Source organism: Marmota flaviventris, chromosome 3 (genome assembly GCF_047511675.1).
Source record: "Marmota flaviventris isolate mMarFla1 chromosome 3, mMarFla1.hap1, whole genome shotgun sequence".
Lineage (NCBI taxonomy): Eukaryota > Metazoa > Chordata > Mammalia > Rodentia > Sciuridae > Marmota > Marmota flaviventris.
Window position 1 is genome coordinate 124458280 of NC_092500.1, and position 10734 is coordinate 124469013.

Consider the following 10734-nt stretch of genomic DNA (forward strand, 5'->3'; position numbering starts at 1 on the left):
TTGAACCTTCTTTTATGAAGCTTGTGCTGGTCACGTGGCAGATACAAGCCCAGGAACTCCAATACTGCCAGCAGACCACCAAATGCTAGGACAGAGGCATGAATAAATTCTGCCTCATAGCCCTCAGAAAGCACCAACCTTGCTAACCCCTTGATCTCTGACTTCTAGCCTCTGGAACTATGAGACAATAAGTTTCTGTTGTTTAAACTATCCAATTTGTGATCCTTTATTAGCAACCTAATTCAACTCTCTTGAACTAGCATATATGTCATATACCAAAACCTAACAAACATTACATATATATATATATATATATATATATATATATATATATATATACATACATACATTACACACATATGTGTGATAGGTGGTAGACATATCAAAGGGCCCTGCAAGTATGCTAAAGTGTTTGACTTATAGAAATAGATTAAGAAACCACAGGAGTAAAGAAATACAGGTGTTTTGTTGTTGTTGTTGTTGTTTTGGTACCAGGAATTGAACCCAGGGGCACTTTACCCCTGAGCCACATCCTCCTGCTCTTTTTACCTTTTATTTTTGAGACAGGGTCTTGACAACTTGCTTAGAGCCTAAGTTGTTGAGGCTGGCCTTGAATTTGTAATCCTCCTGCCTCAGCTTCCAAAGCACTGAGATAAAGGCCTATGCCACCATGCCCAACCCATAAATACAAGTGTTTCTTATTAATTGCCCTTATGGAGAAAAATAAAACACTGTTTTTCTGAAACACCACAAATGCAGAAGATAGAGTTAGTGATGCTCTTCAATTCATGATGCATTATCTCACTTATCTTTGGAAGGACTCTCCCTCATTTCCTTTGCTTATTCTCTTTTCCCCATTTCCCTTTCCTACTATAGAAAACATTCTAAATTGATAATCATTGTTTTGTTTGGCAAGTGTGCATTGTTCCTGAATGTATTTTTAGTTTGCATGAATATTTTTTCAAATTTTACTTTCTTTTTTCCACTTTGTGTTGTTTTTAAAATGTTTGTTTTAGACAATGAAAATCATACCATCTGAAAATGATCACAATTTTGATATCTTTGCTTCCATTTCTTAAAATCTTTAAAAAAAAAACCACTGAAAAGTAAATAGTACTAAATAGTGCTATATCAAACCACTGCAGTTATAGTTGGCATTATTGTCTGTTCCTGATTTTAAAGAGTACATATTCTTAAATATATGCTGTCAATCTCTAGTATGGAACCCTTACCAAGTTAAGGAAATTTCCTTCTGTTTCTCACTTAATTTTTTTATTTTTTATTTCATTTATTTATTTGTGGTACTGAGGACTTAACCCATTTATTCTCTACCACTGAACTACACCCCTTTTTTTTTCATTTTGAAACAAGTTCTTTTGTTGTTGTTGCTGCTGCTGTTATTGGGTATTGAACTCACGAATGCTTTATCACCAAGCTCAACCATTTTTATTTTTTGAGACAGGATCTCATTAAGTTGCTGAGGTTAGCTTCAAACTTGCAATCCTCTCCAGCCTCCCAAGTATCTGGGATTGGCATGTGCCATTGTGCCCAGCTTTTTAAAAAATTCCTAAATAGAAGTTGAATTTTTAATTTTTTCTTTTCTACACTGAATGAGGTAAGCATGGAGAGCTAAACACTCATTTCCACAACAGGAAGTTAGTAGATGTCTAAAACCAATAAGCCATCAAGAGCAGTTGAGTGTATTATTTCAAATTATGATGATAAATACCATAAAAATAGCTAAAAATAAAGTGAAAGTCTATTCTGAAAAGTTAGTCTAGAGGGTAGGCTGGGGTGGAAGGAGAGGATTGCTGCTACATATAACAATATAACTTGTCCTTTGTTTAGATTAACTATATGTATGTATTGCTTTGATTTGTAAAGTGTAAGTTAATTTAGAAACAAATGTTTGCCCTGGTGTGATGGTACATGCCTCTAATCCCAGTGACTCTGGTGGCTGAGACAGTATGGATTCCAAGTTAGAGGCCAGGGAGACCCTGTCTCAAAAATAAAATAGAGGCCAGGTGGCATGGCGGTTGCCTGTAATCCCAGTGGCTTGAGAGACTAAGACAGGAGGATCGTGAGTTCAAAGCCAGCCTCAACAAAAAGCAAGGCACTAAGCAACTCAGTGAGACCCTGTCTCTAAATAAACACAAAATAGGGCTGGGGATGTGGCTCAGTGGTCAAGTGCCCCCGAGTTCAATCCCCGGTACCCAAAAAATAAAATAAAATAAAAAGGGCTGGGGATGTAGCTCAAAGGTATAGCTGAGTCCAATCCCAGCACCACAAAAATAAATAAGAAAATATTCAAAAATCAAAATCTTTGTCTTCCACCCCATTGTTTTGTTCCGTTCACATGCCATACAATCCAATCATTTATTATACAAATGGTTTTTATTTTTTCAAAAGATTATATACAACAATCACCACTAATTTCACATTTTATCTATCTATTTATTTATTTAGGTACAGAAATTAACCTATAGGTGCTTAATCACTGAGTCACATCCCCAGTCCTTCTTATTTATTTTTTTATTTTGAAATAGGTTCTCACTAGGTTTCTTAGAGCCTTGCTAAATTGCTGAGGCTGACTTTGAACTTGTGATCCTTCTGCCTCAGCCTCCAGTCTCTCAGATTACAGGCATGCACCACCATGTCCAGGTGAAATTTTTTATATTAACAAAAATTGTATATGCTTATGGTGTACAACATGATGTTTCAAGGTATATATACATTGTACAATGACTAAATTGAGCCAATTGACATATGCACTACCTCAAATACTTTTCATTTTTTGTGGTAAGAATGCAAAATCTGACAGTTGTGGTGGAGTATGCCTGTAATCCCAGCAATTCAAGAGGCTGAAAGTAGAAGGTTCATAAATCTAAAGTCAGTCTGGGCAATTTAGCAAGACCCTGCCTCAAAATAAAAAAATACAAAATGACTGGGAATGTAACTCAGTGGTAGATCACCCCTGGGTTCAATCCCCAGTAATAATAATAAAAAAAAGTAAAATCTACCCTTAGCAATTCAATTTTCAAGCATACAATGCATTGTTGTTAACTATACCATATTGTACAATAGATCTCTTGATTCCCAAGTGAAACTTTGTATCTCTGACCAACATCTTCCCACCCTCTCACCTTCTAGAATATTTATATTACCACAAAAAAGACTCTGTACATATGAGAAGTGATTCCCCATTCTTCACGCCTTATTCCATCCCTAGAATAAACTAATCTAGTTTTTGTGGATTTGTCTATTCTGAACATTTCATATAAATGGAATCATATGATATGTAGGCTTTTGTGATTAGCTTCTTTCATTCAGCATAATGTCTTCAAGGTTTATCCATGTTGTAGCATATAGCTATACTTCATTCATTTCAATGACTGCTGATATTCTATTGAATGGATATAACACATTTTGGTTACCCATTCATCAGCTGATGGGCATTGGGTTGATTCCTCTTTGGGTTCATTTCCTCTTTTGGCTATATGAATAATGCTGCTACAAATATTTGTGCACAAGTGTTATATAGACATTATTTTTCAGTTCTTTGGGGTATAAACATAGGAGGGAAATTACTGGGCCATCGATAATGCTACATTTAACTTTTATGGGGAACTGTGGATTTTCCAAAGTGGCTGCACCACTTTACTTGGCCTTTGTTTTTGCTTCATCTGCCTGGAAAGCCTGCTAGCTTCCACTCCCTTAAGACAACTCAGTGGTTATTACCTCCTCCAGAAAGCCCTCCCCTGTCTGCATTCCTGCTCCCAGGGAATGCAATGAGACAGGTGTCCTTCCTCTGTACACCTACATACTTGATTTCCTACGTCTCGCAGCTGAAATTGTCCAAGATTTACTTCAAGAGCTACATCTTCAACGATTTTCTGACTTTCCCCCCAAAAAAACCTCTCAGAGAACTTTTCATATAGTTATCATATTCAAATCCATATTTTGTTTATATATTATATACCTTCTGAGTAAAATGAAGTCTACTTGGAAGCAGGAACCCAATCAGCTTAGTGATTTATGTTTCTCCAAATATCCTTGTACATTATAGTTCAGTGTTTATTGAAGGAAAATGTTAAATACTGCTTCCTATCAAAAATAAAATTGTTCTGTCTTTGAAAACAAGATCTTTTCTATCTTTGCAGCAGGAAGTATTTTATAAATACCTATTAAATTAACTATTAATTTTCTCTTCACTAACAATCACATACTCTATCAAAACATGTATTTAGCATTCATTACACTTAACAGCCTCAGATATTTGATTTTCTCCATTCTAGTTCCACAAAATCCTTTCCAGTCACCCCACTAAAAACCTCACTCTTGTATATTCTTTTTAAAACTGGGGATTGGACCCAAAGGTACTTTTCCCCTGCGCTATATCCACAGTCCTTTTATTTTTTACTGAGAAAGGGTCTTATTAGGTTGCTGAGATTGACTTCAAACTTGCAATCCTCCTGCCTCAGGCTCCAAAATCACTGGGATTACAGACCACCATGCCCCCCACAATATATTTTCATATAAACACATCAATTCATTTCCCCCAAGTCTATTTAACAAATACGTATAAATCTAACTTCATATTTATTGAGTTCTTTTATTGAGAAGAAAAAGTTCCAAAAAGACACTAAATGTTTTGATTGTGCGTGTGTGTGTGTGTGTGTGTGTGTATATATATTTGCCAATACTTTCTCACTTCCCTGTCACCATATGCTGCTTCTCTGATCAAAACACAGAATTCATTTCCTCACCAGGTTGAATATGGGCTGGCCTATGACACTTTGACTAACAGAATGTGGCACAAGTGACACTAGGACTTCTTGACTTTTGTCTAAGAAGCCTTGCAACTTCTATTTTTGCCCTAGGATCAAGCCTATAAAGAAGTCTGGGCTAAATACCTGAACAATAAGACCATGTGTAAAAAGAATTTCAGCTACTCCACAGAGGAAGCAAACACAAGTGAAGACATTTTGGACCTGCTAAACTAAAACAAGTTCAAAGCTAAATACAATTGTGTAATCCACTCCAACCCACAACAAATGGAAAGAATTAACCAGCTGAGCCTAGATAACCCGAGAATATGAATTAAAGAATTGTTGTTTTCGGGGTGGATTGACATAAATACTTTTAACTTTAAAGTATTTGGATCAAATAAAGAACTTAATCTACCTTTAAATCCCAAATTGTATCTACAAGTAATTCATGTTCTTTAGTTTTCAGTACTCCTTTTATTTTTTAAATAATTTAAAAACATATTCATTCAATTCTTCAGATTTGTAAAATTATTGACCACTACACTCATTCCAGAGGAATGTCATTACTGTGTACATTTGCCAAACTCTGTTATTAAAATTTTTACCTGAATAATTTTATTTATTCCTAGCATAATTCTAGGAGGGAAAGGTCTGTATTATTCCTGTTCAACGAGCTGAAAAATAAAACTAAGGCTCAGAAGTTAACTACTTTATTTAGGGTCAAAGAGAGGTAGAGCTTGAATTCAAACCCAGACCTGTCCAACTTCAAATCCTATTTTGTTGTTATTGCTATTGTTGTTTGTAATGCTGGGGATAGAACCTAGGGCCTTGCACACCCTAGGCAAGCACTCCACTACCAACTTACTCCAGCCCCCAAAGCCTATTTTCTTAATTAAGTTTATATTACAGATTTGCTCATATCAACCTTATAAAAACCTTGCTGAAGAACACCAATAGCTCTTTGGCCCACATAAAAGACTTCTTTAAAAGCAATACATCAGTCTAGATGCTCCAAGGCCTCAATAGTAATAGCAACTTCCTCTGGGTTCGAGCTACACCAGCACCTTCCTCAGGAGACACTTGCAGCCACCCAGCCACTGCCCAATGGTAACCATGTACAACTGAAAGGCACTGATTAAAAAATGCGGACATGTGGGAAGAGATGCAACAGGATCCTGTGAAGTGTGCTACTCAGACATTAGAGAAATATAACAGAAAAGGATATTGCAGCCCACATTAAGAAGGAGTTTAACAAGAAGTACAACCCCACCTGACACTGCATTGTGGGAACTTCAGTAGTTATGTGACACATGAAACCAAACACTTCATCTAATTCTACCTGAGCCAAGTGGCCATTCTTCTCTCAAATCTGGTTAAAAGCATGGATTGTGCCATACACCCAGTGATCCATCCAAAAATAAGAACTAAAGCCTAAATCCCAAATACCACAGACTGAAATCTTCAGCCTTGCTAAGGGAATAGCTTGATCTTGGAACATTTATTGTGTTTTTTTAAAATTATGTAATTGATTTTATTTTTTAAAATAATTTATTGTGTTTTTATAGGGCATTCCCTGTACTAGTTTGTTGTGATTATAAAACAATTAGCAAAATAGCTTACATTTCTATTTATTTTCTATCCCGTACTTCTGTGCCCCATGTTTTTTCTCTAAATCCATTCCTTTGAAAAATAAATCTGTTGGAGATGTTTAAAAAAAAAAAAAAAAGCAATACATCAAATGCTTTATTTCATTTGGCATATATTTGTTGACAGTCTCACTAACTGGAGACATACTGAAAAATTTAACCATATTATATATGGCTCTAGAAAGTGTAACAACATTTTCCCCTTCAATGCAGAATTGTCAAAAGTTATTTAACTTGTTTCACAGCCAAATAATATCAAAGGATAAAGAAGAGATGTGTCAGAGTATGCTTTCAATAGTTTGGTCCACCTCACCATCTCCTATCAAATTTATATTCTCTCAATCATATACTATTGGTCATTCTTCTCTTATCCACTTGAAATGTTCTATGTCCTCCCTCTCTGCTTTCCAAAATCCAACCTCATCTAAGAAGCCTCTTTTGATTATGCCAGTCAGACATATTCTCTTATCCAGGTCACTTATAATCCACATCAGTGATTTCCAAACATGGCTAATTAAAATCAGCTGAGGAAAAAAATAAAACTAAAAAATAATATCACTTGAGGGATATTAAAATTAAAAAGACCTAAAATTAGAAGTTACACTTTGAAAAAGTAAGACTAAAAGCAATCTAAATAAATATCAAATTAGGACTGGTTAAGTCAATATGGTAAATGATGTGAATATATGAAACAATCTCCAATTTATATTAAGTGAAAAACCAAGGTACATATCTGTGAAATTCTACCTTGTGTGTGGCAGGAGGAGGCAGTTCTAGGGACTGAACCCAGGCCACTGCACATGCTAGACAAGCACTCTATGAGTGAGCTACATCTCCAGCCATTTTTTTAAACTTGATATTGAGACAAGGTCTTGCTAAGTTGCCCAGGCTGAAATTGAATTTATCCTCCCACCTCAGTCTCTTAAGCAGCTGGGATTACAGGTAGGCGCAACTGTACCTGTTGAAATCCCACTTTTTAAAAGCTAGGTAATATAAGCTTATGTATGCACAGTAAATGTCAGAGCATTAAAGAGGCACTTGAATGGTTGTCCTTGAAGGGGGGGGGTAGTTTGCAAGAAAACTTTCCATTTGATTACCATTTGTAATTTTTAAATTTTACATTCTATGGATAGATCTTTTTGGGGGGCAGGGTTGGGGGTACTGGGGATTGAACTCAGGGGCACTCAACCACTGAGCAACATCCCTAGCCCTTTTTTGTATTTTATTTAGAGAAAGGGTCTCACAAAGTTGCTTAGGGCCTCAATAAATTGCTGAGGCTGGCTTTGAACTTGTGATCCTCCAGCCTCAGCCTCCTGAGCTCCTGAGATTATAGGCATGCACCACCAAGCCTGGCTAGATCTTTTTTTTTTTTTTTAATTAAAAACAGGGTTGGGGATATAACTTAGCAGTGGAGCACTTGCCTGGCATGCATGAGACCCTGGGTTCAATCCTGTAAAAAACAAAATTAATTTTTTTAAAAACCCACATGGATGCCCAGGACTTTCATCTCATCTCTACTGATCAAATTCTCTAGGGGTTGGAACCAGGCTTTCTTTTTTGTTTGTTTGTATGTTTTTGTGGTGCTGAGGATCAAACCCAGGGTCTCATGCATGCTAGGTAAGTACTTTACCACTGAGCAATACTTCAAACCTGGGACCAGGATTTTGAAATGTTAAACTACCCAGATGATTCTGATGATCAGTCAAGATTTGTATCACCTATCTACACTACTTACATGGTACTTAATGACTCAGATAAAAATAGGGAGGATACTTCACACCTTCACTTTTTTTGTTTGTTTTCTTATAATTCCTAGAGAGGTTACCTAGTAAATAATTTTTGATGCGGGCTGGGGATGTGGCTCAAGCGGTAGCGCGCTCGCCTGGCATGCGTGCGGCCCGGGTTCGATCCTCAGCACCACATACAAACAAATGTTGTGTCCGCCAAAAAGAAACCTAAAAAATAAATATTAAAATTCTCTCTCTCTCTTTTAAAAAAAAATAATAATAATAATAATAATAATTTTTGATGAGAGTAATGCAGAACTATATTCCACTTTTCTATTATATTTCATTTTAGAAACACTTTTCAAATTCATGGCATTGTTGAACAATTAAAAATTATCACTTTCAAGGGGCTAGGAATATAGCTTAGCATCTACAAGTTCCTGAGTTTAATCCCCAGCAACACACACACACACACACACACACACAAACACTTTCAATATTGGCTCTGCACTAACAATAAAATTGTCTCACCAACTTTTCTTTTATTGGTGTGGAGAGTATCCAGAGATTGAACCCAGGGATGCTTAACCACTGAGCCACATCCCCAACTCCTATTTATTTATGTTTTGAGACAGGATCTCACTAAATTGCTTAGAGCCTCACTAACTTGCTAAGGCTGGCTTTGAACCTGTGCTTCTCCTGCTTCAGTCTCCCAAATCACTGGGATTACAGGCTTGTGCTACCATGCTATGCTCAAATTTTCTTTTTTGAAGGCCACAGTTATAGATTGTAAGGGTAAGTAGTGAAGTGCAAACCTAAGACCCTACACCACAAGGACAAGCCAGCCATGATGGCACACATCCATAATTGCAACCATCTGGGAGACAAAAGCAGGAGAATCCTAAATTCAAGTTCAGCCTTGGCAACCTGGCAAGACCGTTGAACAATAAAAAGGGCTGGGGAGGGCTGGGGTTGTGGCTCAACAGTAGAACACTCGCCTAGCATGTGCAGGGCACTGGGTTCAATCCTCAGCACCACATAAAAATAAATAAAATAAAGGTATTGTGTCCAACTACAACTAAATAAAAAAAGGGTGGGGTTGGGGATATAGCTCACTCATAGAGCAGTGCCCCCAGTTTGTTCCCAGTACCACCAAAAAAAACAAAAATTTAGGGACATACTTTATAGTTTACATGAAGAAAAAAATAAACTATGTGGAAATCTGATTCCAAAGAAGCCACATTTTATTATTACAGAGAGAAAACAAAATCCTTTCCTCATAAGGAAAAGTTCTGTTCCCCTTTTTCAGAGTGCTAGAGATGGATGCCTCTTCCACAGTTCCCAGCTTTCCGATCTACCGATACTTCCCATGTCGGTTAAAGTGCTTATAGAGATAGCTGATACGTTTGTTAAGGTTATGCAAGTCATCAAAGAACATTCTATTTCCAACCATTTTCTTCTTCCGGATACAACGCTGCAATTCGTTCCCCTTCCAGCCTCGAAGCCATATGGGGCCCTTGATTAGTTGTTTGGGGTGCTTTTCAAAGTTCCCTGTGTAATGTGAAAGAACATATTAGTACCAAGACAATAGAACCAGGCCTAGACCAGCTAAGCCTTCAACCCAAAGTTGCATCTTCTTGAGCAGCACCTTTAAACAAGACATATTATGGTACAGCATCAAGAGCACAGACTTTGGAGTCAGAATGCTTGGGGTTCAAATTTTTTTACTAGCTTTAAAAAAATTACTTAACCTTGCAGTTCCTCAGTTTTCTCACCTGTAAAACGGAAAGATTATGAAGATTAAGTGTATTAATTCATGTAGGGCACTCAGAAAAGTATGAAAACAGTCATACGATGATTCTCTACACAGGTGAAAAAGACGGTAGTTACTGTGAAGTAGCCCTTCTGAAATTCGTACCACATAAAGCGTCGAGTCTTACCCAGGATCCCGATGTTGTCATATACTCCGAACAAGGCCCTCTTCTCGTTCCACCGATCAACCACTTTGGGGGGCGGGAGGGTGAGCCTTATACGGATGGTCAATCGCGGAACACCTTAAGATGGGGAAGAAAAGGAATGAATCTGAGCTGCCTATTAAAAAGCAGTTCTCCAAGCACCTTTCTACATTAGCTACTTACCCATAGAGAAGCTTCTGCATGCGTAGGGCATCCAGCCCCACAAGCTTCTACCTGCCCAAGAGAGAACCCCTGCCATTACTCTAGACTGTCTCTCAACGGCATACCAAAAAAGTCCCAGTATGAGGGCCAGACGTGACCTCAAAAGAGATGGCACCGTCTCCACTGGCCTCACACAGGTACCAGGCAGGAGGCGGCCATCTTGGCCCTTACCCAGGCAGCTTTGGGCGCAGTCCCCGCCTCTCCCAATCACACAAGCCCCACCCTCCGAGTTCGGGCAGACAGAGGCCTGGACAACCCACCCAGCCTAGTACTTCCGGCCTATCCACCGGAAATTTTGGAGCGCTACAGCCAAGGGAGGTTACGGTTCGCTCTGTAGAGCTTCCGAAAATTGAAATTGCAAGAAAATTCACCCATTCCCGTTTCTTTCAGCGTCCTTCAACTGTGAAGGAGATGA

General features: G+C 37.8%; 1 protein-coding gene across 1 annotated transcript; it reads right to left on the minus strand.

Moving 5' to 3' along the window:
* Positions 1-9363: 9363 nt before the first annotated feature.
* Mrpl51 (mitochondrial ribosomal protein L51) lies at positions 9364-10549 on the minus strand. The gene is made up of 3 exons (XM_027951143.3): positions 10281-10549; positions 10083-10196; positions 9364-9693 (listed from the first exon to the last, which is right to left on the minus strand). The coding sequence occupies exons 1-3, from the start codon at positions 10354-10356 to the stop codon at positions 9497-9499; spliced, it is 387 nt and encodes a 128-aa protein (XP_027806944.1). The 5' UTR covers positions 10357-10549; the 3' UTR covers positions 9364-9496.
* Positions 10550-10734: the final 185 nt, after the last annotated feature.

Coding starts and splice junctions, on each gene's coding strand:
- Mrpl51 (XM_027951143.3), bottom strand. CDS start 10,356: ATGGCAGGGGTTCTCTCTTGGGCAGGTAGAAGCTTGTGGGGCTGGATG. Junction 10,197..10,280: donor ATGCAGAAGCTTCTCTATGG/GTAAGTAGCTAA, acceptor CCCCATCTTAAG/GTGTTCCGCGATTGACCATC. Junction 9,694..10,082: donor TGACAACATCGGGATCCTGG/GTAAGACTCGAC, acceptor CACATTACACAG/GGAACTTTGAAAAGCACCCC.